At 36.8% G+C, this 17,913-nt stretch overlaps 1 protein-coding gene and 1 long non-coding RNA gene across 2 annotated transcripts; one reads left to right on the forward strand and one right to left on the reverse strand.

The window, feature by feature from the left end:
- Positions 1 to 920: 920 nt before the first annotated feature.
- Positions 921 to 16,262, reverse strand: slc43a1b (solute carrier family 43 member 1b). Its single transcript, XM_008419471.2, has 15 exons — positions 16,121 to 16,262; positions 12,056 to 12,214; positions 10,184 to 10,367; positions 9,202 to 9,257; positions 8,950 to 9,026; positions 5,947 to 6,039; positions 5,553 to 5,686; positions 5,298 to 5,440; positions 4,940 to 5,080; positions 4,837 to 4,872; positions 4,631 to 4,763; positions 4,373 to 4,502; positions 3,512 to 3,585; positions 2,865 to 2,988; positions 921 to 2,161 (listed from the first exon to the last, which is right to left on the reverse strand). Exons 1-15 carry the CDS (start codon positions 16,242 to 16,244, stop codon positions 1,949 to 1,951), a joined length of 1,821 nt encoding a protein of 606 aa, XP_008417693.1. The 5' UTR covers positions 16,245 to 16,262; the 3' UTR covers positions 921 to 1,948.
- On the forward strand, positions 2,156 to 2,773 carry LOC145552841 (uncharacterized). Its single transcript, XR_014088964.1, has 3 exons — positions 2,156 to 2,392; positions 2,475 to 2,603; positions 2,684 to 2,773. It is a non-coding gene; the product is annotated as an uncharacterized LOC145552841 (long non-coding RNA).
- Positions 16,263 to 17,913: the final 1,651 nt, after the last annotated feature.

Raw genomic sequence — 17,913 nt, forward strand, 5'->3', positions numbered from 1 at the left:
TGTGGTGACCCGTTTCTCATGCGCTGTTGCACAAAGAAAACCGTGTTTCCTTATCTGAACTTCCATAAGACTCATCAGTAAATCAGGAAGAATGGTTCTTATTTTTGATTAACCACTTGGTTAATGTTGCATAAACTTGCAAACGTGGTTCTCTTCGAGCATTTTCTTCTTCTACGTCTTTAGTGAGCAGAGGGAGCATCAGGCTTCAGTGAATTTACTCCCACAATGTACTTCTAATCAAACTGGAGTTTGTTATACATTTGTGCTGCTAATTTTTAAAAAGATATTAATAAAAGTAAAGTTTATGGAGATCATAGAAGGTCAATCAGCCCCTCCCCCATTTATGAAGTCTACATTTGTCCTACTAAGATTTTTGTTTGTGCTGCTCTTGTTGTAAAATATATTAATAAAAGCAACAGTCAAAAGTTCAACCTGCAAATCCACATAACCCAAATCAAACATAATTGCTGCACAAATGTAGCACAAACGTTCAACACCAAACACTTTCGTGCTATCATTTTTTAGATATTAATAAAAATAGAGTTTCCAGAGATCATAGAAGGTCACCAGTCCCTCCCGTATTTATAAAATCAAACAAATTTGGTGTCAGTCAACAATGCTACGTTTGTGCTGCTAAAATGTTTGCTGCTTTTGTTTTGAAAATATTAAAGTTCAAACCCTCCATCTTGGATGTAAGTCTGAAGATACAGAGGCAATTATAGATTAAAATCCAAAGTGCCTCAGACTGTGAGATGTGGTGATTTTAAATAAATCTTAAACCTTAATAATAAAACCTGAGAGTCTGATGTTCTTCAAGTCGGACGTTACACAGACTCCGTTCAGTGTAATGAATGCTCTATTATCTTGAGCAAAGTGTTGTGACGACTTTTCAATTTCTTGGGTTAATTAAAAGTCCCGAGGACATTGGGATAATATATTTTTTAATTGTCCCAGTCAGTGATGTTGTAGCATTTGCACATCAATATTTATACATTTGGCCTCAATAATACAAAATACACTACTTTACACACAAAAAACCTTGAAAGCCTAGTTATTAATATAACATGATAAGTGACAACAATGAATGCAGTCAACAACAAAAAAAACAACAAAAAAGGATGAAGTTCTGCCATAATGGTCCCGCTTTATCTTTTTTTCTAAATTTGTAATGAAGAAAAAATACAAGTTGATTCTTCATCTGACTGTTGGTTTTGACTGGGAATGGGCGATATGGCTAAAAAATAACCAGATTTTATTTTATTTTTGAAATAAAATCAAATAGTTGATATTATTTACGTCACTCTTTTCCTTAAAAAAAAGAAGAAAAGAAATGGCAGAAAATATCTTAAAAACCGGCTTTTATTTTAATCATTCTTTTTTTGAGTTAACCTGAATTCAAAGTCAAAATAAATAGAAACTGTAAAACGTGCTTTCCAGTTCTGGGGTGAGCTAACATCCATCTGGTTTATGAATGCATTGGTGAAAAAGAAAAATCCAGATTGTCCAAAAATTAATTATCCAAAACCAGAAAATTTGATTAATCGATGAAAATGTATTTATCTCCCTAGTTTTGCCGTGAATTGAAATCCAAAATGCAATCAATTTTAGCTTTCAGAATTATTGTAGTTCTATTAAGAGACAATAAATCAGTGACAATAAATTTTGCAATAAACAATAGATAAATTGTTTAATAACATGTTCACGGAACTCTGGTCCAGAACCACACGGCATTCTGGGAGATGTAGGCAAAGCTTTGTTTTTCTTTTTTTTTTTTCAGCCATATCGTCCAGCCCTAATGAAGAGCACATTTTCAATCTGGAATCTTGGTTTTGCTTATTTCGTTGGGTATTTATCTTTAGGACTTATGTTTTTCTTTTCTCAGAAACACATAAGTCATAGTCAAAATAATAACATTGCTGACAATAAGTGATCATGTCATTGTAACCAGTTAACCAGTATTCCCATTGGGTATGTTTCCATATTTTGAAGACCCCTCGTCTTCACAGTTTGACTGGATAAGATCTTCTTTCTCCTTCTCAGACTGGCAGGCAGCAATCACATCTAGCTGCGCCTTCTCTCTGATTAGGCCTCTCCGGTGGTAGAAAAGATAACATGGCAGCAGGAAGCCGACCAGGGAGAGGATGAGAAGGCCAACGTTGATCTGCAGGAAAAAAGTAAAGGTGAGTTCTCTCTACAAGCCCGGGGAGGTTTGTGTTGGGGTTCTGGGGTTGTTCTCCCATTCTTTGTCCACCAGAGGGGGCTGAGAGGCGTTTCTCCTGGAGGGTGTGTCCATGATGATGCTGCACGCACCTGCAGCATATTCCTCATCAGTGGACGGGTATATCAACAGGGAGCTGTTGGTACTTCGGTGCCTGATTGTTGATCAGTAATGGTACTTTCGGCCGCAGTGAATTCTCTTGTGTAGAATCCTTGTGAATCCTCTGCGACATCCTTCCTCTTGTTCAAATCCACAGATTTATCCTTGTGCAGAACGAGACGATTTGCCTACCTACCTGTCCGCTCCTCCTCCTCCATCGCCAACTCAGCCCGCCGACCCCGGAGCCTCAAATTTCCCCCCTATACACCTGGACCTCCTCTTACAAGTAAGATCGAACCTCTCCGTTTATACACTTCAAATTCCTGCTGAACGTGAACTCATCATTTCTGTTTGTCCGCACACCAGGATCCCCAGAGACCCAGCCAGGCAGTTCTCTGCTTCAGAACCCCCTTTCCATTACCTGTTTGTTTTCAATAAATATACACCTTTTCTACACCTCAGTGTGGTTTTCTGCATGTGGGTTCGCAAATTGCCAGACACCATGACAGTTTGACAATGTTGACCATGATATATGATTGCTCCTTACCCAGTAAGGGTTTCCGCCGAGGTACCCCACCATCAGTATGAAGAGCGGCTGCTGGAGCAAGGCGAACGCTGCACTGATTGTTGATTGGAAACCGGTCAGAGTCCCAAAGTGGTTCGCTGGATACCTGGATGAGAGGAGAGTGGAAATGAGTCAAATGTGGCATCCTTTCAGATATTTGACTACAATTATGACAAAATAAATGAAATAAAAGAAAAACTGGATAATAATCCCATGTTTGTTTCTTGGTGGTGGTGAAAAAGAATGAAGATTTAAGCAAACAATTCAAGATTTGGGAAAGGGAATTGTAAAAAAAAAATTACTGTAAAACAGGTTCACCCCTGCTGTTGATTCAATTCAAAACTTTAAGCCCAAAGGGAGACTAAATGTTGTAACTCATATAATTAACATGTAATTGTAGATGGTGATGACTGTGATGACTGTTGTGAGTGAGGAAAGAAAACCTTTATTTATACAGCTACAACAAACTAAACTGATCCCTTTGGGATTCCAGAGGCAACACAGATTACACTCAGACTCTGACCTGAACCTTCAGACTGAAAGCTGCATCTTTCATCATTTCACCATCTTTGATTGAATTAGTCACAAGTCTAAAGGATTTTAAAATCTCATCTCATTGTGTCACTCACACTGCTGCATAGAGGCCTCCACAGCAGGAGTGGATAAATCCTCTGACAACGGTGTGAAGAGCAAAGGACAACACCTGGTAAAGAACAAAACAGAGCAGGTCACATGTTACAGAACGTTCAGTATTTGCTTTTTATCTGCATTAAAAATGTCAAGATTTTATCTGTTGTAACAACAAAAGCAAATGAAAACATAACACGTGACACCAGAGCTCTCAAACTCCAGTTATCAAGGCTCAGCTTTGAAATGTGGAACTGCTTCAACAAACAGGACTTTGGGCGTTTGTAAATTACACAGCCAAAGATTAACAGGAATAATTTAGTTTGTTAGTCTGTTATAAGAGAAACAAGAAGATTAATTTATTAAAGGCATATTTTCACCACATTGCTCATTCATGTCACAGTCCCAAATTAAGTAGCTTGCTAACTAAATGTTTACTTTAGTTAGCAATTTGCTAACTAAATATTCTTGGAGCTAAATATTTAGCTTGATATCTAAATATCTAGTTTGAAGCTATTGTTCACTAAATATTTTTGGAGTTAAATATTTAGCTTGGTAACTAAATTTTTAGTTAGAAACTGTAACATTTATAAATGTGTGAAAAGACATGACAAAATGGGCTGTGAAAAATAAAGCCCCAAACTATTAATGTTAATTTTTGACTGTAACTTTACAAACAGCACAATACAGAATATTGCAGGACATGGCAACTTATGAAGAGGTAGTTCAGCTTTTTGATTCGTCTAGAAGTAGCAGGACATCGGCCCTCAAGGACACAACATTCTGTCTTAAAATGTCAAATTGAACTGAAAAACGACTGAAGGAGCTTTCAGTTCATATTCTAGTGCAACACTTTTCCTAACCTGTACGGGCAAGTTGTCAATCAAGGAAATAACTCCAAACATGACCAGTAGGAAGTTGGTGAAGATGAAGGCTCTGATGGCATTGGTCAGTTTCTGGATCTTTCTGTCTCTCTTTGGGGGCGCTGAGTTGCTGAGGAAACAAGTATAACAAGTTTGTGCCGATGTAACACGGTTCCCAGGGCGTTCCCCTGGTTCAGACTATTCACCCACTTGCTGTTGAATATCATCAGCCTCAATAAAGTCCAAACGTTTCCCTACCTTTTGCTTGTTGATATGTTTACATGTTCCTCTTCACACTCCTTCAACCTCCAGTCCATGATGTAGCCGATCATAGGACACGTCACCAGACACAGAAGCTGCATCGTACCAAAGATGGACGAGTAGAAAGCCACTGGAGAAGACAGCCAGAGTGAAATCAGGTGAAAATACAATGTTGACTTTAGGAGGATGTTCCTGATAGGTACCTTGGTCCTCCGCCTCCTTCCGTAGCTCCACCGAGGCTGAAAGACAGAACAGCAGCTGTAAAAGTTAAACTCAACATCTCTGATAAATATATTTTACGCTTACGGTTGGGGTCGCCATGAGTGACCAGGAACTCAATCATCTTATTCATGGCTCCCATGAAGAAGATCAGCCTGAGCTGAGTGATTGCCATGACCACAACGCTCCACAGAAAGATGGGAGAGCACACAGACCGACAGATTGGAACTGCAGATGGAAGAAATTAGACCAGATTTATTTTTGTAATTTCAATGTGCACATTTTCATGGTGAATGTAAATGAAGCTAATACAGCCTGCCATGGTTTGTGTGGAGTTTGAACCTGACAAAGACCTTTGAATTGTACTTTTACCAATCACAATGCCAACAGATCCTTATGAATGATCAGATCTGCATTAAATTGCTCATAACAAGGCTGTATTTACCCGTAGAGGCGTTTTCGGAGTGTCTCTTTTCAGATTCTTGTGGTTTGGGGCTCACTGTGTCCTCCATGATCATCACATTGGTGACGTACCTGTCCCCGGTCACCCTGTCCTCTGTCACAACTCCATTAATTCTCATCTTTTTACTGTCAAGAGAAGATCAAAAACAGGTAGACAGAGTACAGAAAGTGTATTCTTCTTCTTCTTCTTCTTCTTCTTCTTCTTCTTATTATTATTATTATTATTATTGTTACTGACGTGTATCTGCTGTCTTCTGGAGCTGGGAAGGATTCACCCGGCCAGTTCAGGAAGCAGTTGAGGATGACAAAGCAGGCCAAACCCGTCCACACCCACATGATGAGCCGGAACGACACACCAAGGTCATAAATCAACTGATTGGGATTAGGAGGAAAATTATGGAAAAATATAAAGAGACGTAGAAATGGATTAAAAAAATTCACCAAACAGTAAAGCTAATATGACACCTGATATATCTGAGGTTGCCCTCCGACCTCTATTATCATTCTTGACATTAATTACCTGTCCTGTAAGTGTAATTTTTTTCTAACACTTGATGCATTTTCACTTTCTTCCTTTGATGCCTTCACAATCCCAAGCATCTGATCTTTTTCACTTGCGTGTGAGTGCGCACCTTGATTCCCAGGAAGGTGACTGCTGAAGAAGCGTAGGAGCCAATCATGAGGGAAAGGATGGTCGATCGGATGTTTCCAAACATGTTAGGCAGCTGTAAGAAAAATATAAATTAAAGTAAAGTAAAGTAAAGGGGAAAAAAAAGAAAAACTGCTGGTATTTATATAATACCAGCAGTTTTTGTGACACTTTAGTCAGTTAACATTTGACAAATTGAAATTTCTTAATAAATATCTGTAATTTATGGTAAAAAGTGACCTATTATAATTTCTTGAACAGGTTAGGATAAGTCAATAATCTGTACAAAAATGTTATGTTTTGCACAAAATCATGTTTAGATAATCAGATTTTAATCAGTTCTGCTTTCCAGAAAAAATTGTTTTAAGGCTTCTGTCACTTTAAATTTAATTATGGTGCTGGCCACACTGCCCAATTCAATGCGTGTTTCCAAATGCAGCCATTCCAAATGCAGCCATTTTCACATGCAAGTGTAAACACTTGCATGTGAAAATGGCTGCAAACAGATGTGCAATTATACAACTGTATTGAAAAGCAGAAGTAGCGCCTCCTGCACAACCAATAAGAATGCAGCAAATGGTTTCTGAAAGGTAAGTCAACAACAACACAAAATCTTACCAAATATTTCTGGTCTACTTTCTAGCTCAAATACCTCAGTACACTTGACATAAGAACAACTAACAAGTATTTTTTCAGCAAAATATAGGAGCTTGTTTTTTATTTGTTTATTTAACCTTTATTTTATCAGGATACAAAAACACATTAATATTTAAAACATCTTTTTCAAGGGAGTCCTGGCCAAGAAGCCGTGACAAATACATCACAAAAAATACACAGTTTTAAGTCAATAATTCCTTAATAATTATGAAAAAGTACTAGTTCCACCAGCAGATTTTGTCACTCACAACATGGTAAAAATGTCTTGTTATAAGTTAAATAATCAGTTTTTTAACCAACATTAAGGAATTGTTTACTTAAATTAAGCTTCAATATATTTCAGAAAAATTTCTTGTTAGTTTTGTCGTATTTTTAGTACTGAGATATTTCCGTACACTGGACCAAAAGTACTTTATAAGATTTTATGCTTTTTCAGAAAACCCTTTTTTCCCCACCAGTCACTTTACAGCAGTAAACCAAGTGGTTTACTGCTGTAAATCAACTGATTGGGCTAAGCTTGCGTTGCTAGGTAACGGGTCTGGGTTGCTAGGTAACGGCGCAGTGCCCATGGAATGTGACTTAACTGTCGGGAAGTTTTTGAAACGGCTAATTTCCCAGACACCAAAAAACGTCTGGAGTTTTTTGTTTAAGCCCTTGGGAGAATAGAAGCATAAAAATGTGAATTTCCTCTTTCCATTTCTTGGCTGTAATGTAGGGGTGCCGTCAGCAGGAGGCGGTATAGCTTTTAACTCGATCACAATCTACTTCAGTCAACCTTTGAATTAAATGTGTGCCGGTCCATGTGAGCGTTTTCTGACTATGTAGCGAACCGTTTGTGGTGTGTAAGTGGGTGTGTGTGGGGGTGTGCGTCGGTGCTAGTTTTGGGAGCACCAGATCCAGTTCCACTTGGTTTAAATTCCCATGCAGCCTCTCAGCCAATCAGAAACCTGCCTAGTTGAACCACCCTGCTCCTTTTGCCTGTCATCATCTGACCTGGCGAAGTCCCAAAGCATGCTTTGGGACCATGGCCATGGCCTGTCCTTTCTGTCCTGCTGTGTGTGAGAATCTGTGGACTTTCTGAGTGTGTGTGAGCAGCTCATGACCATCTCCAGTTCACCATTTTACTTTTCCACTTTACCATTTGAGTTTTTGTAAAGTATTCTTTTGGACATCCCTGTAATGTTTGTGACCATTTCTGTATTTATAGATTATCAAACCAGTTCAGCGAGAGAGAATTTAGAAGAAGCAAAAACAGAAATCACTATATAAACCTGCTGCTATATTAACTGTAACGGTGGGTGTCGAGATATTTCGGTTCGCACCACTTGTATGGAGCTAAATTGGGGTCATGAAATTTGTACCAAAGGAAAAAAAAAATGAAATTGAAAAAAATTTGAAACAGAAAAAAAAAGATTTGGACCTATAAAAAAGTTTCAAATTGAAAAAAAGAAATTTGAAATAAAAATAAGGATTTGAAACTGATAAAACTGCTTTTTCTTTTCAATAAACTTTATGACCCTAATTTAGTTCCATACACCTGTCGCTGCAATTCCTTTAATATTCATGTTCAAAATGAATGACTGATCATGACAGGAACCGCATGCAGTGTCTTGTGGTACTGGCAACATTACAGCTGTGTCTATAGTTGGAATAAAAATTTACTGAGGTGAAACAAACACACACACACGCACGCGCGCACACGCACACACACGCACACACACACGCATGCACGCACACGCACACAGTTTATTTTGTATGCTTTTTCTGCAGCCCAAGGACTGATAACAACAACACTATTCTTAGTTAAATCTTACTATTTAGCGAAAGGTGTAAATACCCAAAATTATTCAGATCCGTGACAGATTAAGATGTTATGCACTGCAAAACCACAAAATCTTACCAAATATTTTTGGTCTATTTTCTAGTGCAGATATTTTAGTACATCTGAAATAAGACAAAACTAACTGTCAAGAAACTTTTCAGTAAGATATAGGAGCTTATTTTAGGTCAATAAATCCTTAATATTGATGAAAAAGTTCCAGTTGCAAATAATCTGTCAGTGGAACAAAACAATTTTCCCATATTTTAAGTTACATGTCTTGTTATTTCACATATAACATGGGAAAAATGTTTTGTATTAAGCTGCCAGTAGAAGTAGTGCTTAATTAAAATCAATATTATGGAATTATTGACTTAAAACAAGCTCCTATATCTGCCTGAAAAGTCATTTATAAGTAAATTTTGTCTTATATCTAACTGCAACATGGTGTGTTCATGTGTGTGTGTGTGTTCATGTGTGTGTGTGGGTGTGAGTGTGTGTGAATCTCACTATGAGGGATGTGAAGGTCAAGCAGATTCCTCCAAAACCATTGAAGGAAACAGCGAAGAAAATGAGGATTGACAGCACTGATAAAAAAATTAAACACAGTGCAAACACAATTTGTTTTTGTTTTGGACTTTTTTCAACCAAATATAACATAACCACATACCAACAACTAGTTATGTAAAAAAAAAAAAAAGTGGAGTAAGTCAAGCTAGCAGCTAAAGCTTTTTTTTTTAAATTGAGGGTTTGTTGCCTCACCTTCAGGGTCGTACGCAGCGGCAGCCATCATTGCACAAGACGCTGCGAAACAGGAACTGAAACACAAACATTGAATATCACACTAAACAAGCAAAAATCCATTTGAATTATTGGAAAAACACCTATTTGTTTTTATTCTAAATGTTCCTGTAGTGACTGGTTGGAAATATTCTTAAATACTGTGAAAAAAGAACAGCCTAGTCAAAGTAAAATGATCAGATAATCATCAGCATATCATAGAAGAGGAAATGTCAAACATTATTCTGGGAATATTTAAGTGGAAAATATGTTATTAATATTTAAGGAATGTTTCTCAGTTTGATATATCTAAGAAGATAAATAATTTTATTATTTCTTGCTTTTTCTGATTTTTGTAGATGATTGTGGAGTTGTAAAACAGTTGGTTTTTATTTATGCTTTTTACTTCCATTTTCCTTTTCATTGATATTTAGTTAATGGAGCTCACACATAAATAAACTGTGTATTTTTACACCTATTAATATACAACATTGTATTTTATTGTGTTTGTGTTACCATGTTGATTTCTCTGTTAATATTTTGCAATTATTTAAATGTTTATTTTTTTAAACAGATGTTTACTTTGATGTAATCTGAATGTCATTTGGTGATTTTTTGCAAGTGGTTTTTTTTTTGTTTTACTTTAGTACAATATCAAAAAAAAATTTATGCACATTTGCAATGGAAACACAGCTATTTCTAGCATAGCCAAATGATGAAACATCATTCCTGGGGGACCCTGAATGAAAGTCTGCTCAGGGCCCCAAAAAGGCTTCGGCCGGCCCTGCCATCAGGTTTTAATGCGTAAACAAACCAGCTTATTGAAACAGTATTTTGTCCAAATTCATGTCTAATTAAAGAATAATTTTTATAAGGTTTTACTCTGTTACAGCTCTTTCATTTGAAAACGCGATCGTAATCACAATCAGAAACATTTTGATCAGAAACGAGTGCAGTGTCAGACCTGCCGATGAGTCTGATTGGTCGGGGTCCAAATTTATCCATCAGGATTCCCAGAGGCAGCGTGGCGGCGCTCAGGAAGAACGAGCCAATGGTGAAGCCGAGATTCAGCAACTCCTCCTGCTCCACACAGCTGGGCCATTTGCCGCCCGCCACCAAACTCCTGTTTGTGGCAAAAGTCTCATTTTCTGAATAAAAAGACAAAAAAACAAAAACAATTAACGATTATTACTCTAGAAAGAAGAACAGAAGCACCTCAACCTGTTAAGAAAGCTTTAAATGTAGGTTGATTACAAAAAAAACCCATATTTTTGTTGAATTTTGATACAAATGTTGTTACTAATCAGATTTTCCCCGTAAATATCAGAAATATTATTTTTAGGTTATAAAATTTAAGTGATAATGTTTTACTCCAAGTTGCCACACTGATGTTTTCCAATCTGAACATCAGAATAATATACTGGAGCTCAAACTTTCTCTCAAACTTCAGAAGTGTCCAAACCAGTCCATTTTTATTTCTAATAACTCAACTTTTATCCCATCTCTCACTGATTTAGAAACATTTCCTCACTAATTCAAAGGGAAACTGCTCATCTGAATCAAAAAACACCGACTCGAGTGACGAGAAGAGGTCTATCTGTCCTCTGACTTATTTTGGGGCGAGACATATTTTTGGCCATTTTAGAATCCCATAGTTGGACGAGCTAAAGGTCAAAGTTGATCAGGTCTGAACCTGATAATGCCGGTTTGGAAAGAAAACATCCAACTTTCAGTCGATCTCTTCATCAACAACTAAACTGATAATCCATTGATTATTATCTCAGAAACAGGTGATGCATTGTTGTTATTTTTTAAACATGTCATTTTATTATATAAATCCAGTTTGTAGAAATCCAGTTTCTTGTTGCTTAAATAAACATGCAAGCGTTTTGAAAAAACTTAACTCATTACTGCTTAATAGTGACACCAACCTTTAAATTAAAGGGTTCATAGTGAATTTATTGAGGACAGGTTATTGTTCGCTTAGGACTGAGGTGCATGTAGTTTGTTTCTGCACTGCAAAAACACTACATTTTACCAAGTATGTTGGTCTAGTTTCTGGTGCAAATATCTTAGAACAACTCAAATAAGACAAAACTAACTTTTCAAATTGTCAGTGAGATATAGAAGCTTGTTTTAAGTAAATATTTCTTTAATATTGATGAATATGTAGTAGTTCTACTAGCTGGCAGATTATCTAACTTATAGCAAAACATTTTCCCCATGTAATATTAACTATTTACTTAAAACAAGCTCATATTTATTGATAAAAAGTTACTCATAACTTAGTTTTGTCTTATTTGATATCTATTAAAATATTTGTACTAGAAACTAAAAGTAGTTTGTAAGATTTGAAGTTTTTGAAGTGTTTGTTTTCATGTTTTGCTTGGTGTTTTCTTCCACTTCCTGCACTGTTTTGATTTGCTGATTGTGATTAGTTCTTTTCTGTCCACTGAATACTCTGATTGGTTGTGAACAATCGCTTTGTGATTGGCTGGTGGTGTTGTTCAGTCAAATTAAAATTACATTTTAAAAATACTTATTTGATCCCAAAGGGAAATTAAATTTAGTTGTTTCCACCTTAACAATGTTGTTTGCACGTGAAAAATGCAAGAAATGTGTTTTTGCCCATTTTGTTCTTGATTAATTATACATTTTACTGTTTTTAGACAAGTTGTTAATATTTACTAATCTCGGGTATCAGGATTACAAAGATTTTCAAAATGCTAATGAGCAGGGAATTTTTTTGTTAATCTCTTTAAATTCAGAAGAGATTAACAAAAATCTCTTCTGGTGATTAGTTCCTGCATGTTGTTGCAGAGGTCAGAGCATTTACCTATGCAGAGGTGGGAGTAGAAGCCCTCGTTCTTCAGCATGATGAGGAGCGAGGCCCAACCCAGCAGGACGGCAGAGAAGAAGAGGTTCTCTATGATGGATGTGACCGCCATCCACCATCTTCTTCGGTAGGCCTGAGCCAAACTGGGAGCCATGACAGCTGCAGACGACGAGAAACGCATCAAAGCAACAAACAGGATGGCAACAGAAACCGACAAACTAAATTACAGATCTGTTCTGTTACAGAAGGGGTGTTCAAACTTTGGCCCGGGGGCCACTTGAGGCTCTCTGAAGGATTATGGGCGGTCCAAATGGAGCAGATTTGATGCAGATGGACACTTTCTCAACTTTGTTTTTTACAGATAAATAATATATCCTTAACGACTTTGGCCATCATGGGAAAAAGTTTGTACACCACTTATTCACAAAAACACCAGTAAAAGTAAAATAAATAATTTCTTATTAGTCATTAAAAAAAAAAAAAAAAAACTAGGTCCAGTTGCAGAAAATCTCACTTACAAGACATTTTCCTATTTTTGCCAATGGAAGTATAATACTTTTTAAAAATTAATATTAAGGAATTATTGACTTAAACAAGACTATTTCTTGCTGAACAGTTATGAGTTAGTTTTGTCTTATTTCAAGTGAAGTACCAACTGGAAACTAGACCAAAGATACTTAAGATTTTCTGTTTTTGCAGTGCAAAGAATAAAACATAAACTGAGTTTAATGCTCCATCAGGATGAACTATCTGTGGTTCATTTAGATCAACACGTGTGAAAGCAGACCGTATGCAAGAAAAGTGTGTTCACTTTCTTTCTTTATCCTGCAGTGACAGTTATTGATATGTACAGTAAGGCAGCGCTTCGCGAAGCCAGGAGGAAGAAAGACGACTCCAAACATGTGCAGAGCCAGAGACATCCAGTAGCTGCGATTATCAGGTGTCAAGATCACACACACGCACACACACACACACACACGCACACACACACACACACACACACACACCCCTCTCTTCTGCACCTGTAGAGTCATTTCCAGGGGTGAAAGTAGTTTTAAATTCTTGGGGGTACTATGACAAAAGTATATATATATATATATATATATATATATATATATATATATATATATATATATATATATATATATATATATATATATGTTTTCACCTCTCGCCCATTTCCGTAACCTACCAATGGCTGGAGAAAGCTGGACTCAAGGACAGCACAGAGGCTCTCATCCTGGCTGCCCAGGAACAGGCCCTAAACACCAGAGCAATAGAGGCTCAGATCTACCACACCAGACAAGACCCAAGGTGTAGGTTGTGCAAGGAGGCCCCTGAGACAGTCCAGCACATAACAGCAGGGTGCAAGATGCTGGCAGGGAAAGCGTACATGGAACGACATAACCAAGTGGCAGGCATAGTGTACAGGAACATCTGTGCAGAATATGGACTGGAAGCCCCGAGATCACAGTGGGGAACACCCCCAAAAGTGGTGGAGAATGACCGAGCTAAGATCCTGTGGGACTTCCAGATCCAGACAGACAAGATGGTAATGGCGAACCAACCGGACATTGTGGTGGTGGATAAAGAACAGAGGAAAGCCGTTGTGGTGGATGTAGCAATACCAAGTGATTACAACATCAGGAAAAAGGAGCATGAGAAATTGGAGAAGTACCAGGGCCTCAAGGAGGAACTGGAAAAGACCTGGAAGGTGAAGACCACAGTGGTGCCTGTGGTCATTGGGGCCCTCGGGGCAGTCACCCCCAAACTGGAGCAGTGGCTACAACAGATCCCAGGAACAACATCAGACATCTCAGTCCAGAAATGTGCAGTTCTAGGCACAGCCAAGATACTGCGCAGAACCCTCAAGCTCCCAGGCCTCTGGTAGAGGACCCGAGCTCAGAGGATGAAACAGACCACCCGCGGAGGGTGAGAAGGGAATTTTTTATATATATATATATATATATATATATATATATATATATATATATATATATATATATATATATATATATATATATATATATATACAGTTGCTTCTTTGTGTGCTTTGGAGTTTCTGTGCTGATGAAATTGTTTGCGAAAGCTGAGTAGCTCTTGAATTGCTACAAAAAAATAAAGCTGTATTTTGCTCAGCCTACTGGCTGCACCTTGAGATGCCATGAGACCTAAATTCTGAACATCATGGCATGGAGTGCATCCCAGTTTTTCATGTCTGGTATATAACCATTCATTTTAGCTTTTAAACCTGTTATATTGATCCTGTGTCCAGACAGAGGGACAATCAGTAGCCTTCCATCCTGACCTGTTTGTTCTGAAGATCCTGCAGCTTCCACTTCGTCTTCCTAACATGGCGCCTCCTCACCCTGACTCTCATCTCAAGCTCATCTTCTGAAGTTGGGATATTTTTCCTCCAACAGGTTCCAGAGGAATCACCTCAATCCAATTAGTGGCTGCACCCATTGATTCTTTACAGCAGATAGCCGCTCCTCTCTCTTGCAGGTACTGCGTACCCCCGCTAAATCTTTTAGGGGTACGCAGTACCCGACCGTACCTGCCTACTTTCACCCCTGGTCATTTCCTAATGCAGACTTGAGTTTTGGCCTGTGGTCCTCATAAGCTAACTAGCTAGTTAGCTGCAGCCGCTATCTAGCGTCAAACTCGTTTTTATTTTAGGCAATATAAACAATGTGCTGAAAGAACAAACACCCATTAATAAACTGTTACAATATTAAAAAATAGATGCGCTTCAAAAACACAATAATTACCAAATATATTTGTCTAGTTTCTAGTGCAAATATTGTAATACACTGTAAATAGACGAAACTAACTCATAAGTAGCTTTTCAGCAAGTTAAAGAAGCTTTGTAGATCAATAATTCCTTAATATTCATGAAGAGTTGCTAGTTCCACCGGCAGATTATTTCACATATAACCAGATATATTTTCCCATTTTATGAATGAAATAATCTACCAGTGGAACAAATACTTTTTCATCAATATTAAATAATTAAAAACAAGCTCTTATCTTGTTGAAAAGTTACTTATAAGTTAGTTTTCTCTGAATTCAAGTGCACTAAGATAGATGCACTAGAAATGGGGCCAAAATTACTTTGGTAAAATTTTGTTTTTTTACAGTCAATCAGTACTGCAATATTTTTGTTGCAACAATATTAATACTTTTAATATTATTAAAAATTTATAATATTCAACATCCTTTCACATTTGGGATTTTTTTTAAATCTCAAATTTTGTGTTTCTAATTAAGAAATGTTTTTAACTAAGCTACATGGAGTATGGACTATAACTTCACATCAAGTGCAGCAGAAGTAAGAAATACTGCCACCTGCAGGTGGGAGTCAGCATCATTTGTGTAAATTCAATTTGTGTAACAATAATTTGTTCCATCTTTTGCTGCTTATTTGCTTTATAAGTTGTAATTTATGAGAATGCATGAACACAGAGACAGAGACAGCCATATCACATCGCCTTGGATCAGTGGTTTGCAACCTCTGCAACAACTTTGGCCAAAATAATAACAAACTTTTAAATTAATATTTAGGAACTATTCACTGAAAGCAAACTCATATATTTTGCTGAAAAGTTGCATGTAAGTTAGTTTTGTCTTATTTCAAGTGTAATAAGATATTTGAACTAAATGCAAAAAATACAAAAGGAACAATTTGTGATTTAAAACAAAACATTTTACCAAGTATTTTTGGTCTAAGTATAAAATTCAAGAAAATGCACTTTGACTCTGCAAAATGTTTAATTCATTCATTCTAAAATATAACAATATTTATGTATATATTAGTCAATAACAAGTAAGTATTTAGAGCAAATTGTGATTTTTAAAAAAAAACAACGATGTAACTTTAGACAAACTGGGCAAACTTAATTTTGCAGAAATGACTGTTTGGATGGTGAAGGTTGCCGACCTCTACCTCAGACTAACCCAGTGAGCAGAGCAAGCAAATAAATCATGCTGTCATTTACTGACCATTACCTCACCCACCTTTAGAGCTATGACAGCATGAAAAGCATCAACCTTAAAACTACTTACTTCCCCTGAAGGTTTTGCTCCCAAATTGGAAAAACAAAAATCCTGAAATGACCTTGGAAGCTTCTGCGTTGCGGCGTTGAGGCTCAGATATCGTTGGCTGCGAGCGGCCGCTCCATATGCACATTAACACTCACATTGACCCCTGGCAGGTCTAAAAATGGAGCGAACACCAACCTGCCCACCCCCTTATCACATAAACAAACACTTATTGAGAAACGCATGGCAGCTCTTATGCACACAAACTCAGTGCTTTTTTTTAAAAAACTGGGACAATTTCCATAGATTTAGGTCACTTAATAATAATGATAAAAAAAAAACAGCTTGAAGGGTTTCATATGTGAATTCACTGCAAAAGTACAAAATCCTACCAAATAGTTTGGTGTAGTTTCTAGTGCAAATATCTTAATACAATTGAAATAAGACAAAACTAACTTACACATAACTTTTTTATCAAGATATGAGGTTGCTTTAAGTAAATAAATCCTTAAAATGAATAAAAAAAAGCACAAGTTATATATAATCTGTCAGTGAACTAGAACTTTTCATAATTTCTTCCATATTTTAAATTAACATGTCTTGTTCCACTGGAATATTATTCATAACTGATACTTTTTCACCAATAAAAAGGAATTATTGACTTAAATCAAGCTCTTTTATCTCCCTGTAAAGTTATAAGTTAATTTTGTCTTATTTCAAGTGTGCTAAAATATTTTTACTAGAAACTATAAAAATACTTGGTAAGATTTTGTTTTTGAAGTGATCAAAGTAAATTACATGGACATCATGACAGTCCAATGTGAACAATAACATGTTGGCAATTCCTTAATTTTTATATAAAAAAGTACTGATTCCAATAGCAGATTATTTCCCTTAAAACAAGACATTTGGAACTTGTAACTTATCAATATTAAGTTTATTCCAAAGGGAATTTTAAATTGTCATTATTTATGTCATTCAGGTGTGTTGGAGAGGAAGGGTCTGCAGTAGCAGTCTGTCTTGCAATGAATCAGAAGAGGCCTCTGACTGAATACATGCTAATAGTTACATATTGAGGCATTTGAGATATTTTAGAGAAACATGAACTGGATGACACCAGTGCTGATCCACCTCCTTTGTTTTTGTCTGTATGGTTAGAAAACCGGTAAGAGATGTTCAAGTTGGGGATACGATCTTTGCCCATAATGACTGATAAAAGAAACTAATAAAAACATGTTGCTACGCATCATAACTGTCTGAAAGCAACAACATAAGAGGAAAAACTTTTCCAGCTGCAGAAAATCCAAAACCAAACGTAATAATGGTCCAGAAAAAATCTAAAAAAAAGCCAAAACCCCCGATATTTTAGTAACTGGCCTCAATTTGAGTGTTTGGAATAACATTTCACAATAATTCACCCTGAATATTTATCAAAGTGAATTAAAGTTATGGCTACAGTGAAATATAGCTCAACATATTTAGATTTGAGCTGTAAGTTTTAATGTAAAATAATCTAAAACGATGACGACGATGTCATCATTCAACACTTTTGACAACAAAATGTTTTTCTATAGATGCTGGAAATGTCATGATGTGTGGTTGTGAGTGGTGAGGGAGACGCCAGTGAATCCAGGTAGTCATGATGAAAACGAAGCTCAAGAATCAGGAAAACACTCAAAATGACAGCAAGCACTGGGAGCAAACAGACGACGAATGAATGACGTTAGACAAAGACCCGACAAGAGACAACAGGTGGACTTAAATATACGTGGAGGGTAATCAGAAAACTAGACACAGCTGGGATCAATCAACATGGA

This window comes from Poecilia reticulata, chromosome 1, assembly GCF_904066995.2.
Source record: "Poecilia reticulata chromosome 1, P_reticulata-male-v2, whole genome shotgun sequence".
In the NCBI taxonomy this organism is placed as follows: Eukaryota; Metazoa; Chordata; class Actinopteri; order Cyprinodontiformes; family Poeciliidae; genus Poecilia; species Poecilia reticulata.